At 59.1% G+C, this 25,589-nt stretch overlaps 1 protein-coding gene across 3 annotated transcripts in view; it reads right to left on the bottom strand.

The window, feature by feature from the left end:
- The window catches only part of EPHB2 (EPH receptor B2), a 172,080-nt gene that overhangs the window by 87,082 nt on the left and 59,409 nt on the right, over positions 1-25,589 (bottom strand). For all 3 annotated transcript variants that reach the window (XM_045858814.1, XM_045858815.1, XM_045858816.1), the window contains exons 2-3: positions 22,497-22,561; positions 18,844-19,528 (exon numbers count right to left, since the gene is read on the bottom strand). In XM_045858814.1, coding sequence (XP_045714770.1) covers positions 18,844-19,528; positions 22,497-22,561 — 750 coding nt within the window. The remainder of the gene's footprint in view (positions 1-18,843; positions 19,529-22,496; positions 22,562-25,589) is intronic.

The following is a 25,589-nucleotide window of genomic DNA, read 5'->3' as shown; positions in this document are numbered from 1 at the left end:
AGTAAATACTCCAGGCCAGCTGGTGCCTGGAAACCGCCAATTGCCAGGGAGCAGCTCGTTAATTTTCCCGTCTCTGCACACAGACCCTGCAGCTTCTGCAACTCATCTCGAGAAATTGAGTGGAGCGGGTCAGACCCCGGCCAGGGGTCGCAGGAAGTGGGGCTGGGAGTGCCAGGGGACTTGAAAGGGCCTGCAGAGGCACCACTGGGAAGCTGTCCAGGCTGAAGGAAGTGGGCCTGGAGCTGCCGAAAGGCAGATGGATCCCAGGCCCAGCCTGGCCCTGCCGGCTCTAACTCAGCTCTCGGGTCTCCACTGTGGGGAGGAAGCCCGGGGCCGCATAGCAAGGCTGGACGCACGCCAGCCCTTAGGGTGGCCGGCTCTGGGGGCCGGGAGGTCCCACACCGATAGGGGAGAGCCGGTGTGGCACCGCGGTCAGCAGCATGACTCCGGAGCACGGCTCCTGGGGTTCGAACCCTGGCCCTACAAGTTAGGGACGTGTGAGCCTCAGCGTACCCTCCTGTAAAATGAGAAGAAGGCCCATGTCCCAGCAGTGACAGGGGAGTTAAATATACTTAGAAGTGTGTCTGGTGTATGGAAATGGCTCAGTGAATGTTCCGCTGTTACTGTAATCCCTTCCTCCTCATTGGGAAGCATCCTGCATGGAAGTCCCCGTCTGCACACTGTGACCCTGGACTCGACTCTGCAGGCACACCTTTCACCACATCCGCCAGCTCCGCGCAGTCTGCCTGTGGCCCTTATGGGCTGGGTGGAAGAGCGTGGTGAAGGGTTCACGGTGTCTGTCTGGGCCCAGGAAGGGACAGTGGCAGCTGGCAGGCCTATCGCGTGCCCTCACTGGGACACTTCATTCACTCAGCAGATCCTGACTCAGCAGCCCCTGCTCCGTGCCGGAGCGGGGCTAGGCGCTGGGATACGAAGGTGAACCAAACCAGACGCCGTTTCCCTCTGGCATCGAGAGTCCCGGGGGAAAGGCCCTCATCAACAAATCGCAAGGGATGCCGACCTCGAGCCGTGCTGAGGAGGAGTGGCGGGTGCAGTGCTGCCATCAGAGGGCGGCTGGGCTCCCGCTCCGGGACCGTTTGCTGTGTGACCTCACAGTCACCCCGCCCCCTGGGCCTCTGTGCCCTCACCCACAGTGGGCACACGGACACCTTTCCTGCCGGAACCGCTCACCTTTCTTGGGATTTGCCTTCCTTTTATGCCTCTGGCCTTTGCCTGGAATGCTCTTGCCCACTTCCTCCTTTTGGAGAGTAACTCGTCATCCCTGAGTACTTGCTCAAATGTGCCCACATCTCCCTGCACGCACCACTCCTGCCTCTGTGCCGCCAGGAATTCTCCAGAGCACCGTGCTCCTACAGGGCACCGCCACTGTGCCCGCTCTGTCCCTTCGGCTAGGAGCTCCTGGGGGACATGGCTATACCCGTGCCCTGGTCAACACCCAAAGGTGCCAGGCACTGCCTGGCCCATGTCACAGACAGTCCACAGGGGCTGAGGCGGACAAGGAGCTGGTGCAGGTGACCTTCTGACCTCTAAGAGGTTGCGCTCCTACTATGCTTAGCTCCAACTAGTATGACTGGTCTGAAGGCCAGGCTTCGCATGCCATTTCCGCTCCTTCCTATGTGTACTTGACCGAGTCGTGAGCCTTCCTGAGCCTTGGCGTCTCTGTCCGTGAAATGGAGATGCCTCAGACCCAAGCGTGCAGAGCCAGGGTCCTAGCATTCAGCAGGTGCTCAATAAAGGCCATTTCTTCCCTCTCCTTCCTTTTTAAGGTGGCACTCGAGGCCAGCATCTGTGCCCTGCACTGCCCAGATCACGTAGAAGGTTCTTGAAGAAAACACATGGGCAGCTCAAACTCTGGGCAGGACCCAGATGATCAAGACTGAGGAGGAAAGGAAGGTGGCAGGTCTCTCTCCAAGCTACCCCAGGGGGACATGGTGCCCACAGGCTGTTCTGTTAAGAGGGGACCCATGGCTCCCGTGTGTCAGGCCACCCGGGATCCCTAGTTCCTGGTGCTCCCCCGCCTCTCTGGGAAGCGCTCCATCCTCCCTCGAGCCCAGGCGCCCGCCTCTTGGTGCTGCAGCCTGAGCGCTGATAATAAAGGCACCTCTGTGTGTCTCTGGGGAAGCGGGGCTGGGGGCGGTGGTGAGGGGGGGCCCACAAAGCTCCCGCAGCTGTGTGTTTGCAAACAGGAGAGCTGAGCTGTGCAGAGGGGCTGAAAGCACTAATTGTCTTTAATTAAAGGAGGTTGGAGGCAGCACAGGCTTTGACAAAAGAGATTTCCAGCCTGTTAGCAGCTTCAGCCTGCACTGGAGCTGGGCCGCCCAGGCGCGGCCCTGGCTTTGTCCCTGTGGGGCCTGGCCCTGTGGAGGGCACGGCCAACACCTGCCTGGTGGGGGTGGGGACGGGGGCCAAGCACTAGCGGTAGGACGGTGCTGGGAGAGCCAGACTCCTGGAGCCTGGGAAGACTCCTCTGGCGAAGCCCCCCTCTCCCCTGTTCATTCCTACGCTCGCTCAGCAAGCACCACTGAGCAGTTGCTATGTGTCCGGCCAGTGCTCAGAACCAGGGGAGCAGAGATGCGGCAGCCCCTGGGTCTCGAGGACTTCTCATTCTGAGTGGCTGCGTGGTTCAGGGGCTGTGAGCGCAGGCTAGCGCCAGCTGGCCTGGGTTTGAACCCTGCCTCTGCCTCTTCCCAGCTGTGTAATCTTGAGCGAGTTTCTTCACCTCTCCGTGTCTCACTCTTCCCGCCCATACATGGGGGACGACCAAGAGGCACACATTTGCAGGCTGCATGAGGATTACTAAGCTATCATAAAATGTTTGCCTCCAGCCCTTTACAAATATCAACCGGTCATTCCTCCCTTCCTTTACCCAACTCTCCACCTGGCTGGAGGCCCCAGAGGCACTTCAGTGCCGGGAAGAACCCGGGTCTATGGAGCTGGCTGGGTTCCAGTGCCAGCTCCGCTGCTCACATGCTGGGGGGCTTCCCAGCCTCAGTTTCCCTGCCTGCACAAGTAGGGCTGGGCCGGGTGGTGTGAGGGAGGGCTCTGCAGGCGTGGGCGTCGAGGCGCTCCCTCCTGGGCCTTGGGAATGGAGACGCCTCTGAAGAGCCGCCTTGCTGGGCTCCTGCTCCTGCTGCATACAAATGGGCTCAGCCTCCCAGCCGGCGGCAGCGGCAGCGTCTCTAGCTCCAGCTCGCCCCCGTCTTTTGTCTCTCACCAGGCGCACCCTCCCAGAGCCTCAGACACATCTGCAGCCCCCTCGGTGCAGGGACACATGCACCGACGATCCCGCTCTGTCCCCCTCACACACACGCCTGCCTCGCCCGCACCCGCACACTCCCAACGGAATCTCGGTCTCTGTCCCCGTCCCACGCTGGGAGGCTTGCTGACCCCGGGGTCCCGGTGGGCGGGAGGGAGGCTGCTGCTCACAGCTGGCTGGGCTGGGTGGTCGCAGGATGGCGGAGGAGGGGGCAGAGGGAGAAAGCGTCCTGGGGCCAAACTTCTCGGGCAGCAGGAGGGGAGGTTGGCTGCTGAAATGGAGGGCCCGAGTCGGGCTGCGAGGAGGGGGCAGGCCTGGGATCTTCACTGTGGGGGGCATCGCGGGACATTTACTCAATGCCCACTCTGGGCCGCAGCCCCTCGTGTAATCTATTCAAAGGCCCTGACGAGGAAACCGAGGCCCGGAGACATGGGTGTGGCTCAAGGACCCCGAAACGGGTCATGCCAAGCCAGGGTGCCACCGTGGCCCTTCAGAACCCATATTCTGAACTCCCGTCAGAATGAACAGGCTGGGCCCCCTGTGGCCAGCACGGGACGGAGAGGACAGACAGGTGGATGATGTGGACTCTGGGGTGGCTCCTCCTATACCTGCAGGGGGCGCCGATCCAAACCTGCGCGCTTCTAGCCTTGGCGGAAAGGAGCAGGGCGACCGTGAATGCTCGAGACCCCCTGCACTGACAAACTCTACACCAGCCAGGCCCTGGGCCTGATGCCCAGCTAGGGCTCCCGCTGAGGCCCAGCCCCAGCAGCACGGGAGGACTGAGGCCCTCCAAAGCCCCCCTAGGCCGACCTCTTCCCCATGACCCCTGACCCTCAGCCCCATCATCCGCCCTCACGCACAGACCTCAGTGGTAAAGGTGCTCCGATCGTGGCTCTGCCAGCTCCCCAGAGGCCAAGGGGGGTCAGTCCCCCCCGCACTGGGCTGTGGGTCCTCTGAGGGCAGAGCCCCATCTCCCGTCTTCCATGGCCACCCTCGGGCACCGCACCTACGGTGAGTCAGGCAGAACACCGGGTGCTCTTCCCGCTTTAGATCATCTGAGCCTCACTTGGCCCTTCCAAGCTAACGTTCCTGTCCCCAGGTCACCGCTGAGGAAACGGAAACCCCAAGGTGGAGGCACCCGCTCAGGGCATGGCGGGAATCGAACCAGGGCTCTGGGAACCCGGAGGCCCTGCTGGCCTCGAGCCAGGCCTCTGCGGGCTGGGAGTGGGGACGGGGCTGCTCAGTAGAGGGGACAGCTAAGGAAACCACCTCAGCCCGGCGGATGATGCTGCCGGCTGGATGGCGAGGAGACCGAGGCAGCTGCCCCGGTATGTGTGCACCCCCACTCCCTGCACCCCGAGGAGACGGGGGTGGGGGCTGCTTTCAAACTGGCTGGAACCTCTGCTGCAGTCTAGCTCTGGGCCCTGACCCTCCAACCCTCCAATGGGGAACCCCTGGGTGTCTGGGTGGAGGGGCCCACAGTTCACCCAGGGCCGCTGATGTGTCCAGGCCCCAGACGGTTGCCCCTTAGGGCCTGAGGGAAGAAGGCGGTGGGGAAGGGGCAGGGAAGGGGTCAGAGGGGAGAGAAACACAGAGGGGACGCAAGATGGACAGACTGAGAGAGTCAGCCGGTGGGTGCGGCACAGAGGGCAGTAGAGTGAGGACGAGACTGGACGCCGATGGTGGCGGAGACACCGAGAGAACACAGGAGGGGGAGGGGAGGGAGAGACAAAAGGAAGGAGGAGAGAAGAGGAAGGCAGGACGGCGAGGAGGAGTCAAGTTCAGGGGGAGTAGCCGGGCAGGAAGGAGTGTGCACGCAGTGGTGGGGGAGCTGGCAGGGCCAGGGCTGAGCCCAGAGAGGCCTCCGCCTGGAGGGGCCCCGGCTGGGAGTCGGGGGCCGAGGTGGGGGGGTGGGAAGGTGGGGGTGAGGTCCCCAGAGAGGGCCGTCGTGTGAGCTCTGGCCAAGCTGGGGCACCAGCTGTGAGGGAGGGTGTGAGCGTGACTGGGTCTGTGACTGAGTGTGTGTGTCAGAGTGTGAGTACATGTGTTCGGGCCCGGGCAGGTGTGGGAAGCAAACTGGGGTGTCTTTTCTTGCTCTCTCCGGTTCACACGCCCCTCCCACTTGTGTGTCTGAGGACTGAACTGAAAGATTAATTCATATTTCACACGGCCTTCACTGGCAGGATGGGGGTTGGTGATGACTTGTTTTCCTTTTTAAATATTTGTTTATTTTTAGAGAGAGGGGAAGGAAGGGAGAAAGCGAGGCAGAGACACCTGAACATGGGAGACAAACATTGATCGGCTGCCTCTTGTACGCACCCCGACCAGGGACAGAACCCGCAGCCCAGGTATGTGTCCTGACCAGGAATCGAACCAGTGACCCCTCGCTTATGTCCAACAAACTAGGCCACAGCGGTCAGGGCAGTTCTTTGTTTTTAAAGGCACCAGGTAAGGAAGAATAAGTCAATTGGTTGGTTTTCTCCCTCCATCCACTCACCCACCCACCCACCACTCACCCACTAAGCACCTACTGTGTGCCAGGCAGCATGCTGGGACGGGAGAACCAAACACACACACGTCAGGCACTGGCTGTGGCAGCCCGGAGTGGTGGCAAAGGTCTCCGGGCTCCTGGGTTTGGATGCTGGCTCCACAAACGAACACGCTCTGTGGGTCTGGGCGAGCCCCTTTGCCTCTCTGAACCATTTCTCACTTGGGAAGCCGGGGCGGCAGGGCCTGTTCCCCAGGCTCGATGTGGGATTGGAGAAGCCTGAGTAGGTGCTGGAGAGATGCTGGGTCTCTGAGGTGCATTTGCAGCCGCTGTGGCTTCCTCATCACTACGACGGGACAGGCACAGCCAGGGGACTCCCAGGGCTCTCCAATCCCAGCCCTGGGGTGCTTCTTTCTAAAGATGCCGAGCCTCTAATGGCTGTCAACTCCCCCAGGCCGGGGAGGCGGCCACAGCTGGGCAGCCCTGCCCAGCCCAGGCAGCTGTGGAATGAGGATGGGAGGGGGGTGGGTAGGTGCCCCACCCCTAGAAGCCCCACACTAACTACCCCAAATATCTAAAGCTATTTCCGCTTGTCCTCTAGGGGCTCAAGCGCCCCTTCCCCCAGGAAGTCCTCCAGGACTCCCAGTCTGGGTGTGGTGCAGTCCCCATCTCCCAGTCCCCCTTGTGGGTCCTCATAGTCGGTCCTCAGCTCCCCGATTCACACACTGCCCCCTGCCCCAACGCATCAGGGTCTCCTTGTCTCTCTCACTGTGAGCTGCCAGAGACAGAGGCCACTGCAGACCCCCTCTGTGCTCAGACCCAGCGAGGGGCCAGCCAGGCTCCAGCAGCAGGCTCCAGCTACTTCCTGAGGGGCTGAGAGTCAGACCCTGTTCTGCCCTGGGCTCCTGGGAACAGGAAGAGGCTGCTGCCTTTTCCCAGAGGGTCCCAAATCCACTTGCTCGGATGCTACACCCTGCCTTGGGGAGGGGGCTTCGGGCATTCTCCTCACTCGGGAGGTGGGGAGTGGGTGATCGGGGGGTAGGGCAAGGCGACGAACCACCCCAGCTCTGCTGGAAACCACCTTACGTTTCTGGGAGCCTCAGTCTCCTTAGCTGTAAAGCAAGAAGGAGACTTTGCGGTGGTGGGTGAGGAAGAGCGTGGTCTTGGCCTTGGTCTGATGGCCATGCCAAGGAGTGGCTGGTTCTTCAGACACTATCTCTTGGGGGCTGCCCCCTCCCCATTCCTCAGTGTCCCCAGCCCATCATATGTAAAGCGTTTTGCAAAAGAAGTTTCAACACAGCAGCCCAAGCCTGCAGTCAGTTCAACCCCTCAGAACCCCCGCTGGGTGGACACTCTGGCACTGTCCCCCACCCAGTAGGCGGGCAGTAGTCTGGCTGTGACCTCTGCGGCAGTCTAGCTTTGGGCCTTGACCCTCCAAGCCTCCAATGGGGAACCGAATGATACGACTGGCTTGTCATTTCCCAAGCCCTCCTATACGCCAGGGTGTGGCCCAGTATTTGCCAAGGCCAGCCTGCCTCCCTCCCCGCTTCCCGTGGCCCCAAGCTGGATTCTGCGGGGCGCAGGGTTCTACTCCCCCCAGGGACGTGACACTCACCAGCATCACTTCTGGTCCCATCTGCAGTGTGCCTCCCCACCCCCGAGCCCAGGCGGCTAATCCCCATAAAGCCCAGCGCAGGGCCCGGCATGACAAGCAGGCCCACGCGGCCTGCAGCTCCACCAGGCGTGCTCAGAGGGGCCGGGGCGGGATTCGGAGTGGCTGTCATTCTCCCCGTCCGCTCCTCTAATTGGATTCCCAACACGCAGGGGTCAGCCAAAACGCTGGGGAGAGGAGAATCAAAGGGAAGGGCCATCCAGCAGATAAAGAGAGGCATTCTTCCTGGGCCACAAAGACTGCAGCGTGAGGGGTGGGAGGGGACCCCGTCGAGGAGCTGCCCATCTGGAGGGGGAAGAGGCAGGGAGAGCCCGAGCGGGCGGCAGAGGCTGGAGGGCCCGCTTTCTTCCAGCCTGGTGCGTCCCCACCTCTGCTCACACGGTGCCTTGGGCTGGGATGCCCTCCTGCCCCCTGTGGGGGGTCCGGGCACCCCTCACGGCCTGGCCTCTCACTCCTGCCTGCTCCAGGAAGCATTCCTGGAATGGAGCAGGAAGGCTCAGGACTCAGCCGGACCTGGGTCTGGGTCCTGGCCTGCCCCCTGCCGCCCCTGCGAGGTTCGGGCAAGTCCCCCACAGTACTCTGGCCTCAGTTTCCTCCTCCGTGGGCTGAGGATAATACCAGCCGCCACAGAGGGCAGGGGCTGGGATGAAAAGAGGTAACATTAGCCAAGTGCTTGGAGGACAGGTCCAGGGCTCAGTAGGGTTGCCCAGTCCACGCATGTCCCTCCCTTCCCCCGAGAAGCACCACCCACTGCCCCTCTGGGGGCCTGACCACGCCCCCTGTGCTCTGGGGCACTGTGTAGACATGGCCTCTCTCCCTGGGAAGAAGGCAAAAGTGCTGCGTAAGCATAACACCTGGGCAGATGTGGGAGTTGGCCATCCCCAGCATGGGCGGGGCTTCACCACCACACCTTCACCACCCGCCCTCTTCGGCAGACAAGAAACGAGGGGTTGGGAAGTGAAGGGAAATGCCCAAGGCCACACGAACAGAGAACAGTGGAGCCTGAACGAAGAACTTGACCACTGCCTGGCGCCCCACCGCACCCCACCAGGGCCCCCCACGCTTTCCTGTGAAGGTTAATCAGATTCTGTGTGTTCTGCACACAACCAGCAGGGGAGGTGGGCGGGCCAGGGCCAGGCCTTGCAGTACACGGGGCCCGGTTTGCCTGTAGAGCAGTGGGCCCGCTGACTCTGGTTCATGAAAGAGACATGAAGGGAACCTCAAAAGGAATTTCTAAGAGACAGAAAATCAATGGCCCTGACATCCTGCCCCCTGGAAAGTGTGTGTGCGCATATATGTTTATCCCACACACACACACACTGCAGAGTTGATCCAGGGCACATACGTGCACACACGTGCTTGTGAATACCCACTTTAAAGGGCATATGAGCATGGCTTAATACGACATACAAATGTACTAGTGAACACATACACTCTGGCTTGATCTCCTTGTGGGTGGGTGTGCACACAAGCACACACACACAGCCACGGGACCCAGCGCACATGTGTCCCAGGACACAGGCAGGGAGCCCCACCCCCAGGGTAGAAGCGCTTGTTTGGTGTGGGACATGTGCTCCTTTACAGGCGCGGGTTCGACTGATCCGCCATCCACACTAGTTGCTCCTCCCTGTGCACACGGCGCTGGGGCACGTCAGAGAGAGAGAGGAGCACACGAATACAGGGACGGCACTGACTTGCAGCGGCTGCAGGGTGACCCCACGGGCGAGGGCATGTGCACGACCGACCCCTGCAGTGCACGCGCGTGCTCACACGTCCAGAGCTCTCTCAACGGCACTCTCAATGCGGGTCAGTGGGCAGCCTGTGCACACACAGGCACACAGACACACTCCCAGCAGGCCCAGTTCACACTCTCACACTCCTCATGGGGCCAGTGCACACGCACACACATGCGTGCTGGGGATGCTCTGCATCGAACTGGCATACGCGTGCATGCACATCCCTCCCGGGCCTCCAGGGAGCTCCCACAGTCAGACAGCTCCGACAGCAGGGTGTGGGGGGAGGGCAGCCCAGGGCCCGGTTGCCAGGGATACGGATGTGGGGCTCCCAAAGCTGCACAGCCCGCCCAGGCAGCGCAAAAAGGCCAGCGACCACTCTTGGGTCTTTAAAATGTTGCTAATCAGATGGTGATGCCTTGAAGGGAGGAAACTTGAGTCTGGTTTCCTGGAAAGAGCCAGGGTAACGTGAGGCCCTGGGCCCAGAATTTGCGGGGGACATGGGGACAGAGGAGGGAAACAGCTCTGACTGGCTCCCAAGCCCCAGCCAGCCCCTGCTCATGCTCTACCAGACGACAGGGGTTACGTGGCCCTACTTGCTGTGTGGCCTGGAGCAAGTCACTTGCTCTCTCTGAACCTCTGTTTCCTCATCTGCAAAAGGGGAGGGTAACAGCCCTGAGCCCCTAACCTCCACGGGGCTCTGTGGAAAGACTGGGAAGGCCTGGAGAAGGAGCAAAGGTCCTGAGATGCCAGAGAGGGTGGGGGATCCGAGGCCAGCCCACTCCTTGGGGGAGCCCTGCCCCACCCCCACCCCCGGCCAGTTCATCCGTAGGGCTGTTAGGGGCTGGTTCGCCTCCCACCAAACCCACCCACACGTCATTGCATCTCACACAAACCATTCATTCTCTGGGCCATGAAGAACTCTTCCTTGAGGGAGCCCACCCCTTCCCACCCAGGATGGAGACTCAAGGGGTCCCTGGAGTCTCAACCTTGCAGCGGTGGAGGCCAAGAGGGCGTGGGGAGCTGTCATCTTCGAGATGACAAGCAGTTCCAGAGAAAACCCAGGCCTCAGAGGCCAGAGCACTGGGTTCCAGTCCCAGCTCTGTCCCCGAAGTCCATGTGACCCCAGGAAAACCAGGTCCTCTCTCAGCTTCAGTTTCCCTGGTCTCTAAAGTGGCGATAATAACCTCTGCCTCGCTTCTCCCGTGTGGGTATCCTTCAGATCAAAGCATCTCATGGGGTGCGCCCAAAGCTACATAAATGCAGCCTCTAAGCTCTTCTGGAACGAGGCAGGGTGTAAGTAAATAAATACTGTACATATGTAAGACATTATAATTACAAATGGCATTTCCACCCCGAGCTATGAAAACACACGGAACAAAACAGTTCGGTGTAGTGTGATGCATTCTCATGAGAACCTCGGGAGGCCTGAGGCCTCTGAGGTCGGCTCCGTACCTGACAAGGTGTGTGAAGCCGGGCACGTCGCCCCGCCCTGCCCTGCCCCACAGCCCTCGCAGGGATCAGAGGTTGGTTTTAGAGAGGCTTTGTACGTTCTGCCAGTGAAACATTAACAATGTAACGCCCTTCCTCCCTCCCCCCAAGGAAGGCAGCCTGGGTGGGAGACGCAGGCTTGGCCAGGCAGGCTGGGCACGATCCCCTTGCCTGCTGTGTGGCCACGGGCAAGTCCCTTCCCGCTCTGGGCCTCGGTTCCTCCTCTTCCTCCTCTTAGGTTAAAGTTCATACCTGGAGGTTTGAGTAGGGGGCAGGGAGAGAAGCAGTCGGATGGGGGCAGAGGACAAAGGGCCCCCACGGGAAGGAGGCGCTCCAGCAGAGTGGGGGGGGGCGGGGTGGAGGCCAGAGTGGGGCCTGTGAGGACCGAGCCAGCTGCCGCGGAGCAATGAAAATCTCTTAACCACACAGAATTGTTAACGGCTCCCAAATCCTGTTGTACCACAGGCTTAGAAAGGCTTAAACTGTTAAATGCATAAACTTCCTCATTAAACGGGCCTCTCTGCCAGATCCCGAAGCCCAGCCAGATGAAAAGGCAACAGCTGGAGGGAGGGGAATTTCCCCAGCTGTTTATGGTCCTGCCGGAGTGTTCTGGAGGCAACCTGCGACCCTCAGCCCGGTGCGTTCTGGGGTCTGAGGCCGGCCTCGGGCTGAGAGAGGACAGCGCAGGCGCTGCAAAGCTGATGGTCTCAGTTCAAATTCTGCCTTCTTGTGTCGCCTCGGACAAAGCTGCTTACCCTGTCCGAGCCTCAGTGACCCCTTCTGTAAAACGGGCATGACACTGAACCCTGACCCGAGGCCGGCCAAGAGTCGCTGAGACCCGGGGGCGAGAGGCTGCCTGGTCCATGTGAACTGAGTTCCTGCTGCAAAACCTTGCTGACACTTCCGAGAAGGGAGAGACATCAGCAGTGGGGGCGTCAGAGCACGCACTGGCTTCTGACACCGACAAGGGGCGTCACCGTTGTCCCAAGCCTGTCTCCTAATCCAATGCGGGGGTCAGCACGGTTACTCTGCAGAGAGGGAGCGTGAGCTGAGCACTCAGTAAACGCTGTGTGGGGGATGAGGGACCTCCCCCCTGGCCAGAGGTTAGCCGGGGTTGCTCGGGCCTCCTTCCCGGAGGCCTGTGTCCCCTCAGCACAAGGAGGGACTTCCCCACGGCTGGGCCTTCGCTCGGGGACCCTGCTCCATCCCGCCAAACCTCCCTCGATGTGAAAACAACTCTCTCCTCAAGGCTCTCAGCCCAGGCCTCTCTCCTCTCTCGGGAAACCCCTGTGGTTGTCCCACTGGGGCGGCCCCCCCACAGTCCTGCTGGTGAGCCCCCCACTGGTGCTTTGTTGGACTCTCACCGGCTCCGGCTCCGGGCTGCCTTGGCATTCCAGGCGGTGGGCGGAGCAGAGTCCGTGCAGGCTTTGGCCCACGCCTGCTTAGTCAGTTGTCTCAGCCAGCTGGAGAAAGCCAGGTTCACGTTCTGCCTCGGCTGCTTACTAGCTGTGTGGCCTTGGGCAACTTGCTGACTGTCTCTGGACCTCGGCCTCATCACTTGTCAAATGCAGCTAATCCGATCAGTAGAAGACTCCACGAGCAAAGGGAGCAAACCTAGCATAACACGGGAGTGGGCCCACGGGAAGCCCCTTCCCCCCAGCCCCGGCCCTCTCCAAGCCTCTCAGGATTCCTGCCGGCCTCGGCCTCACTTGGCCCCTGGCAGCGCGGAACTGAACCCCAGTGGCCCCTCTGTCCTCCCCCCTCGGCCAAGAACTCCTCTCCTCCACCCACTGCTCCCATTTTGTCTGAGGGTCAGCGAGAGGCCAGAGTTAAAAAAAAATCAGTATCATGTGTGACCATCCTTTTCTGAACTGATTCCTGCTCTCGGTTTCTCCCGTCCTCCGAAGTCCCGGGACAACAGCCCGAGGCTGTAGCTGTGGAGAGAGCTGCCTCCCGGCCCTGGCTGGGAGCTCCTTAAGGGCAAGAAGGGTCTTCCTGGTCTCTGTGGACCCTGCACCAGGCCCAGGGACTGGTGCGCAGTAGTGCCCGGGAGTGTGGTTTGAGTGAAAAGTGCCTGGAGCCCAAATTACCCAGGGTCTCCTGCCTCTGAGAAGAGAGACCGCTAAAGTCATCCTCTCACCCTTCCCAGGAGCGCCCGCTCTGGCTGCTCTGGGCCTCTGCACCTTCTCCTCTCCTGGCTGACTCCCCACTTAGCTTCCACTCGAACAGCCCCTTTCCCTGGGAGCCTACAGGTGACCACTGTGGCCCTGGCTGGCCCGCCCCTGGAGGGGCCGCGTGCCTCTGTCCACTTTCACTGTCTGCAGAGACATCTGTCAACATCTCTAGGTGGGGTTGTCCGTCCTTCAGGGCAGGGGCCGTGACTGACATTTCCAAGGACCCGATTGCTCACAGAGGACAGGCACTCAATGTGTGTTAGCTTCCTAGTCCTCCTTGAAGACGTCACCAGCCACTCCAAGGAACCAAAAATGTCAGAAGCTGCTGTTCAGTGGATGTCTAATGGCTTGGATGGCTGGGTGGACAGATAGAATGCCCAATGAATGGATGGACAGGTGGATAGTTGTGAACAAGAACAGATTCTTTGAGAGAACGTAGGAAAAGGGGAAGAGGGGATGGGGTACTTCCAATTTTTACGAGCGAAGACCCAAATAGCCTGAGTGCACTGGCCAGGGCCCTCCTCCTCTAGCCCCCTTCCCCCAAGGCTGGCCTGGGCGGTCTCAGCCCTGGCCTGAGCCTCGGGGTCTGGAGGGAGAGTCTATTGCTCCTTCTCCCACCCCAGCCGGGACTCTACCCAGCCTTTGAAGAGAAGCTGCAGAACTTTCTATGGCAGGGGGCGGGCCTGGGCCTCTCCTCCCATCCAGCATTCCAACCTTCACACCCTCCCCCCAGCCAGTACAGGCTCTGCCAGCTGGCGGGCTCCTTCCTCCTCACCCCCGAGGCTGGCCGCACCCCACCCCCACAGACACATCTGGGCCACTGGTCCAGTCTCCGTGGGAAGGGCTGAAAATGAGAACAGGGTGGGAAGAAGGCTGCCCGGGGGGCCCAGAGTGCACTCCTCACCCTTTCCTTGGCTGGGGAAGCACAGGATTCTGGGAGAAAACAAAGCCACTGGCATAACATCCCATGCTGGTGAGGGTGCAGGGAGACAGGCATGCTGGAAGTCCACTGCGAGGGGGGTAACGCAGCCTGGCCTTTCTGGAGGCTGATCCGTGTCAAGAGCTCTAAAACAGGTGCCCTTTGACCCCACAGTTCCACACCTGGAGACGCATCCTACGCAAACACCAGCAGCAGCACAAAGAGACAGAGGGACAATGACATCCATCCCAGAGAGTAAAGGTGGAAAAAAATGCAAGCAGCGTGCGTGTCGATCACAGAGGACGGGCAGATAAATTACGGCGCACTACGCTATGGAATTTTAAGAGCCTCCCTAAACGATACTGTAGATGTAACATGACATGGAAAAATGTCCATAAAATATTAATAAGTTGAAAATCCTTGTGTATTTTTAGCAGGAACCCATTTTCCTTGTTACAAAGAGCTCAATATGTAGAAATGCACCTAGAAGGATCTATACCCTCCCATTAACAGTGGTTATCCAACTTTAATTTTAATGCCATTTTAACTTTCTCCTTTTTGCTTACCAGTAATTTCTAAAGATTCAACAAATAACCTGTATCATTTTTGCAATAAGGAAAAGTTATTTTTTTCCTCAAAGTAAAAAGCTCATCAGGAAAGGAAAAAAAGCATCCACAGGCAAAAGACAGTGTCCATAAAAGTCCTTATTCTTGCTTTTCTAACACCCTTCCAGGTATTTTCTCGTGTGCTCTGCTCCGTAGCCCCTGTTCATCCTGTTTAACAGATGAGAAAGCAAAGGCTGCCAGAGGGTCAGTGCTTGCCCCAGGTCACACAGCTGGTAAAAGGCAGAGCTGGGGGGTTTGAAACCAGGCCTGCAAGGCCAAGGTCAAGGAGAGGCCATGGGTGGGAGCGAGAGTAAGGCTGGGGGCTGCCAGGAAGGGCAGGGAGGAGGAGAGGGAGAGGCTGGGAGGAGAAGCCCAGCAGCTGGGAGCTGGGAAGCGCGAGCTGGAGCCAGAAGATAGACATGTGCCTTCACCTTCCCCCTCCGCCACCCCCACCCACCCCCTCCTGGCTCGCGGCTCCTCTCCCGGCCCAACTAACCATTACTAACCCCTCGGCCCCCACAGTGTCACAGCCGTCGTGCTCACAGTGGAATTGCTTCTAGATCCCTTATAGATGTGAGTCTGCCATGGGAGAAAGGAGGGCAGGGCCCCCAATAGTGGCCAGGCTGAGGCTCCTGACGGGCAGAGGTGAGGATACGGAGAGAAACTGGGAGGAACGGAGGCAGGGGCGCACTCACAACCAAACCTACAAGTATCTGGGAAGAGGACAACAGGTTTGGGTGGGAGCAGGTGCTGCAGAGAGGAATTTGAGGGCTGCACTCCCGCCACCCGCAGCAGATCTCCTGGTGGCAAGCCCCATCGGGGACAGTGATCCTGAGGAGACTGGGGGCTGGAGTTGGGGCGGGGGGCAGAGTTCTTCGGAAGGAAGTCTCAGGAACCCCCACCTGGCAGGCAGCTGTACGGCCGGCGCAGGCCCGGACTGAACACTCTGCAGGCAGTGAACAGACGGATGAATAAGGGGAGGCCATGCCCTGGCCCCTGCACCCAGGAAGCCACCCGACACCCAGCAAACGTGCTCTGTGCTCTCACACCACAGGGCCTTCATCCACTCAGGTCCTCGACCAACAGGGCTGCTTGTTTTAAAATGCTGGTTCTTGGCCCCACCTCGGGGCCCCAGAACCAGACCTGGGGGAGAGGTTTGCGCCAGACCCAGGCATCTGCACTTTAACAAATTTCCTAACAAATTCTGAAACAGAGTGAAGGCCGAGAATCCCTGAGCTAGAGGATGAGAAAGCATCTCGGATGTGAGCCGTGACCACCATTCCTCCACGTCCTGGGCCGGCAGGGCGCACGCCTGTGGGACTGGGGCTGCAGCAGCCGCACATCTGGGTGGCTGCAGCGCAGGCCACTGCAGCAGCTGGTGTCCTTCTGGATCCCGGAGCTCATTAATCATGCTCTGACTGGCCTCTGCTCACACCCCGAGGTTGGCGGGGCCTGGGCCTTGGGCAGGCTGTAGGTCCAGGGGAAAGGGGCAGGTAGAGGGGAACCGGGGCTGGGTGCACGCCCTGCCCCGGCGGGGTTACCTCGAACCCCTGCTACTTGCAAGAAGCCGGGGCTGTAACAGGCAGCCTCTAGGACGGGCCCCGGCGAGTGACCACACCTCCTGGCATTCACGCCCAGTGTGATTTAGTTCCCTGGAGTGTGAGCTGAATTTGGTGACTCGCTTTTAATGAAGTGAATATGGCAGAAATAATGTCACTTTTGAGATGAGGTTACAGCATAACTGTCACTTCTGTCTTGGGCACTCTCACACTCTCTTGGATCCCTCATTCTGGGGTACGCCATTGCACATAACACCTAAGGACACGGGGTGGCAAACTGCAGCCGACACACAACCAGGTGCGTGAACACGGGAGCAGCCCCCCAACCCGATCCAGCCTTCGGATGAACCTGCAGCCCCAGCTGGCAACCTGGTCGTAATCCCAGGAGCAGCTGAGCCGGAGGCAGCCACCTAAGTCTTACGTGGATGCCTGACCCTTAGAAACTGTGAAATAACACATATTTACTATTTTAAGCTGCCACATTTGGGGGGGACTTGCTATGTGCAATAGACAACTCACACACCTCCCTCTGGGCACCCTTCCAGTGAGTAACAGTTCTTCCTGCCTCCTGGCTTGAATCCTCAACCACATCATACCAAACAGTTTACCTGTCCCCCTCATGGCCCATGCTGATTCATGTCCCCAGGTCTTTGGTCATGCAGATCCGTCCCCCAGGGGGCCTGGGCCACCGAGTCAACTTCTCTCTCTCCCCAGATTCCCAGCTCCATCGTCATCTCCTCTGTGAAGCCTTCCCTCTTTTCTCGTTCCCATTGCAGCTGGAGCAGCTCCTACTAAAGCGAGTCTAGCACATCACCTGCCTTGTTCATTTACAGTCTGTCTCGGCTGGGAGGTCCTGGAGGACAGGGCCACCGTCAGAGTCTTCCCCGTCATACCTGGTGCTTAGCGCACGGTCGGACACAGAGCAGGTGCAAGGGATCTTTGATGAGGGAATGAACAACAAGCAACGAGTGACCGATCCCATCCTCCCCCACCCCGCCCCCCAGGTCCTGCTGTCTCCCGAGGCTGCGCAATTTCACACTCAGGTACAGAAACCCGCCTCAAGAAACCAGCCTTTCTCCCAACGTCCCCATTTCTTTTCCAGGACCACCGCCTCCCTGCACGCTGGAATCCCCTGTTCTGTGTGATTCCTTTCCCTCCCTCTGTCCTGCCCGTGTCCACCTGCCATCCTGATTCACGGTCAGACATCCCTTGACCCTGCTTCTCCTCCTCCCCAGCATGGCGGATGGTCAGTTACGGCGGCGGCTTCCCCACAGGCTACTGCTTCTGCCTCCTGCACCTCCATTCACCCTCCCAGGGGCCTTCAAAATGCCCAGAGGGTGGGAGTGGGGGAACTGTGGGGAGGGTGGATGCGACAGTATTTTATGAAGACGAGAATCATTGCACCCACCCCTGGCTACACTTTCACGGGCTCTTCAGGGCCCCCGGAATAGGGGTCCAGACTCGTAGGCTGACACCTGGCGCACTCTGGGGTCTGATTCCAACGGGCAGTCAGGCGGAAGAGGCACGAGTAGACTTCGGATCTGTGTCACCGGCATCACCATCACAGCCCACCCTGTGGAGCACCTGTGCCAGGCTGGGTTTTGTATCCATCACCTCATTTATTTAACACTTACTAAGCTCTTTCTTCCGGTGTACTAGAGGCCATAATAAGTGCCTTACAGGTGTTAAGTTGTTGCCTCCTCACCACCCTCCACAAAAGAGGCTTTCATACTCGACCCAGGACAAACAGCTAGTGCCTGGCAGAGCTGGGCTTTGAACCCAAGGCTGCCTACCTTCACAGCCTTCTTATTACCATGCAGGACCTCTTACAAACTTCTGTTTACAACCTGCCTTTGTGATTCTTTGCCATCATCAAACACCACCTGGGCTATTGTTTATTAACGATTCTCCTTAAATTAACCGAAGCGGCACAGCAGTCTGGGGGAGGGGGGTTTGGAATCCCGCTACCTGGGTGCAAGGCTCCTAGTCCCTCCACTTCCAAGACAGTAAGGCTCTCTGAGCCTCAGGTTCTTTTTGGTTTCTTTTTATATTTTTACATTTTATTTATTTGATTTATCAATTTCTTAAAGTGGCATTTCCTCCCAGGGTTCTTGTGAGGACTGAGTTAGACATGTCGGGTGTGCCCAGCACCCAGTAAAAGTGGTGCCCGGGAGGCCGGGCTCACAGTGGGATGGTCCTCATCCATCTCTTTACGCTGGAAGTAACCACGTGACTCGGTCTGTGGCCGTGTGGCCGTTGAAATGTGTGCGGAGTGATGTGGGGGCCGTTCCAGGCAGAAGCGTTCGCGCCAGTGCACAGCCTGCCGCACCCGCTCCCTCCTTCTGCCTGGTGACCATGACATTCCAGACACTGCCTCCTCCGTCCGGTCAGCTCCCAGAGGGAGGAGTCATCCCCAGCTGACCCCGATGGACACGTGGCCATGAGAAATAAACTATTATTTTGTCATTTCAGCATAGCCTGGCTGATACTGACTGTTAGAAACAGTGAAATAAATGTCAACTTATCGATGTGATGGCCTATACATTTTCTTAGGAAGGGAACTGTATCACTTTTGTACACGAAGAAACAGGGCACCACTTAGCATTGGATAATATTCGTATAATAATGAAAACGAGAAATATTCATCCTCATACGACTAGAATCACCCTGCAGCCCCCTGCAGTACCTACAGGGACCACCCTTGCAGGACCATCCTACAAGGAACCACCATCAAGAAGTGCTGTCCAAACGCCTCCCTCTGAGAAGCCGAACCACGTCCGTGGCTGGGAAAGTCTTGCCAGGGCACCTCACGGTCAGGCCCAGGCCACCGCCCTTGCCAGCCTGGCCTCCCAGCTGCCAGGCCCAGTACCCATTCCAGGCATTCGCAGGGACACCTGCCCCCCCCCGTCCCCCCAAGGCCCTTACCTCGGCAGACGGTGCCGTTCTCCACGGCCTCGAAGCCCGCCTTGCACATGCAGCGCCCGATGGGCACCAGCCACTCGCCGTCCCCGTTACAGTACAGCTTGATGGGCACGTCCACCTCCTCGGCGTTGGCGATGCAGCTGCCCCGCGCGGCCACCAGCGACGTGCTCTCAGCCCCCGACAGGGTCTCCTGGAAGACGGCGCCGTTCTGGATGACGCGGGGGCACTTGCGGTAGAAGACGCGCACGGCGATGAGGGACATGCAGCCGCCGTAGTCCTGGAAGGCCAGGTAGAAGCCGCTGCGGGACACGGGCCCGAAGCTCCTCACCTCCGTGTTGATCTTCATGACCCGGCCACCCAGATCCACCTGGGAGAAGCTCTCGTCCGCGGCGATGGTGTCCACCTTCACCCACGGGTTCTCCATCCAGTTGGGGAAGGTCTTGGTGGCCACGTCGGAGTCAGCCTCGTAGTAGTAGAGGTTGAAGGTCTCCTTGCAGGAGCCGGGCACGCTGGGGATGCTGCTGCAGTCACGCACCGAGAACTTCATCTCCACGTGGATGCGGTGGGCGCCGCGGCGCCGGATGAACTTGGTCCGTAGCCAGTTGTTCTGGCTCGATTCAAACACATTGCATACCTGGTACGTGCGGATCGTGTTCATGTTCTCGTCGTAGCCACTCACCTCTTCCCACTGTGGGCGAAATGCTAGTCAGGTGGGGCAGGCAGGGGCTGGGCCCCGGGGGGGCAACCAACGAGGAAGGACATGGACCCCACCTTGGGGAGTCCTCCAGGCTGACTGGGGGTGCACAGGACTCCTAGCATCTGGGGCCTCCCAGTCTGACGGAGGAGGCACAGACTCTACCTTAGGGACCATCCACTTTGACAATGGAGACACCATCCCTCCCATGACAGAGCTCCCCAGCTGAGATGGAGATGTGGCCTTGGCCTTGAGGAATTCCTCCGTCTGCGAGGGAGACATGCCCATCTGACAGAAGGGCACATACTCTGCTCCTGGTATTCCCCTGGTCAGTGTGGCAGAGGTGATCCCTCCCCCCAGGGGTTCACGGAGAGCAGACAGAGCTTCGTGCTGGGGGACCCACCAGTCTAACGGGGCAGACGGAACTTCTGACTGATGGAATTCCCTGCCTGATGGGGACACGTGGTCTGTGCCCTTGGGGACTCCCGTCCAATGGGAGAAGAGCCCTTGCCACTGTGACTGGGAAGACAGGACCCTTCCCCAAGACAGCAACCTTGCTCTGGGGCAGCGAGTGGCTGTGACGGTGCCTGGAGGGAGGCCTCCCACCCTGCCCACCCCTGCCGGAGTGTCAGCACCCCCTTGGGCCCCAGCTGGGCTCCCACACAGCCAGCCGAGAGTTCCCAAGCCTCATGGCTGGCGGGGGCCAAGTTGAGCCACGAAAAGTTGGGACCGGAAGGGCACAGGACCCTTACTCTCTCCTCACAGACCCTTGGAGGCCAAGCCCCCTCGCACCGCTGGGCCTTTATTCAGCTTCACGCCCTCCTCAAGCACCCTCTCATCTTCTCTGCCTGTCCTTCCGGAGCCTCTCGCAGCAGGCTCTCCCCCGGCTGCGTGTCTGCCTTCAACGGGACCATCTGCCTGGGTGAGCGCCCTCTGGGTCTGCTCTCCCCAAGGAGCTGAGGGCTTGCTGAGGGTAGCTACTGTTCCCCTCCTTCTCTCGTGTCCCCTTGGTGGTGGCTGGCTTCCCCCGGAGCAGAGAGACTCCGAGAGGATGGTAGACCCGAAAGAATTCAACAGCAGAATCCACCACCCGTGTCAGCCCAGGGGCTGGGGGGCTGACAGGATGTCATTTATTGTATCATGTTTATCACACGTGGTGCTTATGGTTATCCCCACTTTCCTGGCGAGGGAGCAGAGACCAGAGAAGGAAGATGACCTGACCCAGGTCACACAGACCCCGACCAGTTCCAGTGGTGGCCCCCACGGCCACAAAACACGAGGACCCAACAGCACCCCCGGAGGCCTTCCTGGGTTTTGTCCTGGCTCTGCAAATTGATGCGTGGCCTTGGGCTGGTCAGGTTCCCTCTCCAGGCTCTATTTCCCCAGCTGCCCCATATGACTAAGGTGGGCGGGGGAGAAGTGTCACCCTCAAGTGGGCGTTCTTTGTCCCTCCATCTCCCTCCAATTCTCTGGGCCAAGTCTGCGCTGGGCGGAGCAGTAGCAGCTGTGAAGGGTGAGTGTGCGTGGGGAAAGCCAGGCTGAAGCCTGCTGGCCCAGTCTCTACTTCAATGGCGGCTCTGAAGCTCCTTACATTGCATTTAATTTTTTTATGGTACCATGTGACAAAGTCAGCCCCTTGTTACAACCACTGCTCTTCTTCAGAACTTAATTAGAACACTTAATTAGAGCACTCTGCCTTTCTCCCCTCTCTCTAATTAACATGCGGAGGCCCTGCAGCCTAAACACCCCAAATAATTGCGTCCGGGGGCCCTGCAGCCCAGCCTGGCCTCATTACTGGCAGGGTGGGGCTGTGGGCCCTGCCGCCTTCACAGATGGAAAATTGGTGACAAGAAAGAGCTACAGAAAGAAGCCTGACCCTGGGCCCTGCCTATTGAGAGCGCAGGCCTTGGGGGGTGGGGGGGTTATGCAGCTCCACGGGGCAGCAGCTGAGTCCCAGCACAGATGCTGAGATGGGGGGAGGGGAAGGGACAGGCTGTGGGAGCCCCGTACCCTCCCCAGAGACCAGGGGGATGAGGAGGGAATGATATGGAAACGGATGACGGGGACAGTGACGATGGCGACAGTTATTACAACCCCTCGTTCCTGGGAGCCTGCTCCACACCAGCCGCCGTGCTGGGTGCTCTGCAGGAAGACCTCACAAGAGTCCTGTGAGGAGGCGTCATCGGCACCATGTTATAAATGAGGCAGCCGAAGCTTGGAGGGGTTAGAGAACTGGCCCCAAATCGCTCAACTGGCGAGCGGCTGAACTGGGAGAGGGTTTCAGGAGTCTGACCCCACAGCCTGGGTGCAAGTGCTGGGCTCGCTGGGGCAGGGAGAAAGAGGGACCTGAGACTGGGCCTGACCTTGCCCTTGGGGAGCCCGCAGACTGCATGCGCTCAGAACGCTGCGTGCAAGGAGGTGTGAAGAGCTCAGGGCGGGGAAGCCTTGTGTCACAGGGACCCAGAAAGGGGGCCCGGAGGACAGGGTCACAGCCCTGCGTACAAACCTGAGCCCTGTCCCTTGCTAGCTGCAGGGCCCCTGGTGAGTGGCTACAACTCTCTGAGCCTCAGTTTCCTCACCTGTACCATGGAGGTGATTCCTCCTCTTGGGAGTGGAGGTGATGATCGGAAAGGTGCTTGATGCGGTGTCAGACATACCCTGGGTACTCAGGAAATGACAGTCCACTTTCCTCATCTCTAAAAGGGGACAGTGCAAGTACCTACTTCTGAGCCTCACCCAGAGGATTCCATGGGACAGCTGAATGCATCCAGCATGTTGTCATGGTAACTGGCACTCCACCAATGGCAGGGGGCCAGATGGGTGGGTCAATGAGAGGCTCAGCCCTGGGCTCTGAAGGAGAGAAAGGGGCTGGAATGTGAGGGGGCATCCAGGCCCTGCAGCAGAATCCAAGGTCCCCGAGGAACCCTGGGAACCAGGCAGGGTCTAGGGACCACTGACTCACCCCTGATGGAGGATGCACGGTCCAGCCGAGCTCTGCCGTCGCTGTGGTTGAGTCCATCAGTGTTTCTGTGGGGAGAGCAAAGAGTCACCACCCAATGCACTGAACAGATTTAAATTGGCCCCTTTCAAGCACTCACTCAACAAATATTGATATATCCTGATACCTGGTCTGTACCCGGTCCCTGTGCTGCGTGTCCTGAAGAGAAAATGAATAGGAAGACCCCACTGTGAAGCAGATCAGTCCGATAGTGCAGATGAGGTGTGACTGCAGCTAGCTATGAGAGAGTAAGTGGAGAGACGTAGATGGTCACAGGGGGCCCTTCCACGCCCCCTAGTTCTGTGACAGTGGGCGAGAGGCATGTTTGCTGCCATCCTCCCCTTCTGTGCGCCGGGCAGGCACCACCAGCCGATCCCCATGCACTGTGGCTGCAAAACGTGTCTCCCCACAGTGCTCTAGGACACCAACACCCAGCACTTCAGATCCTACCCCTGGGGCAGCCCAACCACCCGGTTCTGTACGCAGGGCAACTGAGGTACAGGGAAGGGGAAGAGGCTTCCTAAGGATCTCATAGGAGATGGTGGCTGTCCCCGTCTCCTACCCTGTAAACTTGTAGATACGTAGTTTAAGGGTCTGGAAGATCTACAGAGAGGAGTGTGGGGGCAGGGTGCTCCGTGTCCAGGCTGCTCTGAAGATCGAAATGGGAGAAACAAAGTCTTGAACCAGGGCTGGGGCGGTGGGGATGGAGGGTGGGCAGGGGAGGCAGCATGTAGCCAGAGGTGACCCCAGTCAAGACCAGCAAACTGACAAGAAAGGATGCAGCAGTGTCCTCATGACCATCAGTGGCTTGTGTTTCTGGTCATTGTGTCCCTCTGCACTGGGGGCTGGCGATGGGGGAGGGAAGGTGCCAGGGACGGTGGAGTCCAGTGCCAAGGGCGTCTTTTTGATGGCAAATTGGAGGGAAGCTCTATTGTGCTGCTTTAGGGCTGAAAAAAAAAGGGTTCCTTTTCACACTCCGAATGCTACAGATTTTTCTTCCTGGAGAGAACAAGGGCTGAACTTTTAACCTGTTTTCTCTCATTGGCTTCAGCCAGAGACGCGCCAAGCCGGGCTCTCTGCCTGGGCCGGAGGAACAGCTGCTAGGAGCTGTGCGGAACAAGGGAGAGGAGAGACTCTGCTCGGGACAAAAAAGGGGTCGGGTGCAAGCCCGCCAAGCAGGTGGCCCCACCCCTTGGCTGGATTCCTGGGCTGACCAGGAGGCCAGACCCTAGAGGATTCCACAGCCCAGAGGAGGGACTGTGAGCGGACACCCTCACTGTACGGGTGGAAACTCAGGCCCAGGGAGCACGAATGACTTGCAAAAAGTCGTACACTAAAAGCTGGCCCTCAAACCTTGGACTTCTAGGGAGCTCAGGCCAGGGGCCCCCACTGCTCCCTCTGCACCCCACATCCGGAACAAGCAAGGGGAGGATCTCAGAGGCATCGTAAGTCCAGGGCTGCCTGATTCACGGGCGGGAATGGACGAAGGAGTGTGAAGCTTGCAGCCCCTCGGACGATGCGGCAGGCAGGGGCCTCCTGGTCCCCCTTCCCACCAGGCCCGTGCTGGGCTCTGCCTGGAAACCCACCTTCCTGGAAGCTGTTCCCCCACGGGGCTGCGACAGGAAGGGTCACATGGATGTGCTCCCTGCAACTTTGCTTGGCCTTTTGCTTGTTGGTGCTGACGCCTCCCTCCGCCCTCGGAAAACAGGGCAGGTAAGCAGAGCGGATACACTAGGGGCCGGGAGGTTGGAGACACTTCGATTCCAATGAACCTGCTCGGCCACCTTCTTGCTTTGTAACCTTGGACCTGTGACCTTTGCAAGCCTCCATTCCCTCACCTGGAGAACAGCCACGGTACCTTCCGAGCGCGGACAGGAGGACTAACTGTGACGGGAAGTGTGTGCGCGCGGAGCCCAGCACAAAGCGGGTCCCCGGTGAGCGGCAGCGGGCTATTCTTCCGCAGACCGAGTGTGGTGCTTTCTGGCTGACCCAGGGCCTGCACACACGCCATTTCCTTTGAGCTCATTAGGTGGCCCCGAAAGTGAAGGCGGGTCCAAAAGGCTCCAGCTTAGGCCATCCTCCCCCAGCCGCACCCCAGGCTGCGCTTGCCAACATCTGACAAACATCAGCCTCTTGCCTGATGGCCACAGCCTCTGGGGAGCCCTTTCTGGCCTGTCTGATGCTGCTTTCCCGGGATGTCAGGCATTTCCTTTGTTCCTCTCAAACCAGGCACAGAAGTCAAACTCGGCTCCCCAGGGAATGGAATTAGCAGTTCTTGTCTCAGGAACCCGGTGGGTCCAGGAAGTCAAACCCTGTTTTCCCCACTAACACTTCTTCCCAGAACACCCCAGCCCTCTCCCCTCTAATCCCCAAGATCTACAAAGGGAGGAAACTCATGTCCTCAGAGATTTTATTAGGAGCCAGGGACCCTCACCATCCTTCTCACTACCTTGCAAAGAGAGAGTTGATACTGTCCCATTTCACAGGTGGAAAAACTGAGGCTTCCCAAGGCTTAGGATTTGCCCAAGGTTACACATCTGTTCCATTCATGGGCTGCACACCAGTGTCACAGAACGGGCGGTGCTCTCTCCCACCCCTGATCCGTTCCTTCTGATCTTCCCCCATGCCACGCCTTCTTTGTCCTCTCTCATGCTCCTCTGCCCTGAAGTCTCAACTCAGGTCACCTCCTCTGGGAAGTCCTTCTGAATCCATAACACCTCACGGCTGTGCCCCAGCACTTGCAAGCAGATATTCTGGGTGGGAACCACTCCTGTCTGCTAGGTTTTTCCAATGGTCTATGCTTCTCCAAAGGGTGGGTGCTAGGTCCTGGTTCTGGGGTCCCTGAGACCCAGCACAGGGCCTGGCTCACAGCAGCTCTTCCCTTGCTAGGTGGGAAACCAACACGCCCCGCCCCGCCTCGCCCCGTCAAGCCGCAGGATTTGAACACAGGCTAGTGGAGTTCTGCTTCTTCGGGGCGACATCCACGGCTTCAGCCCTCTCCACCCACAACCTGTGCTTATTTACTCTTTTTCTTCCAGTTGCCTCTTTTTCCTTGCG

This window comes from Phyllostomus hastatus, unplaced genomic scaffold (genome assembly GCF_019186645.2).
Source record: "Phyllostomus hastatus isolate PE091 unplaced genomic scaffold, TTU_PhHast_1.1 phas_scaffold_182, whole genome shotgun sequence".
Lineage (NCBI taxonomy): Eukaryota > Metazoa > Chordata > Mammalia > Chiroptera > Phyllostomidae > Phyllostomus > Phyllostomus hastatus.
The sequence above is the reverse complement of the archived record's forward strand: the minus strand, read 5'-3'. Positions and strand labels throughout refer to the sequence as shown.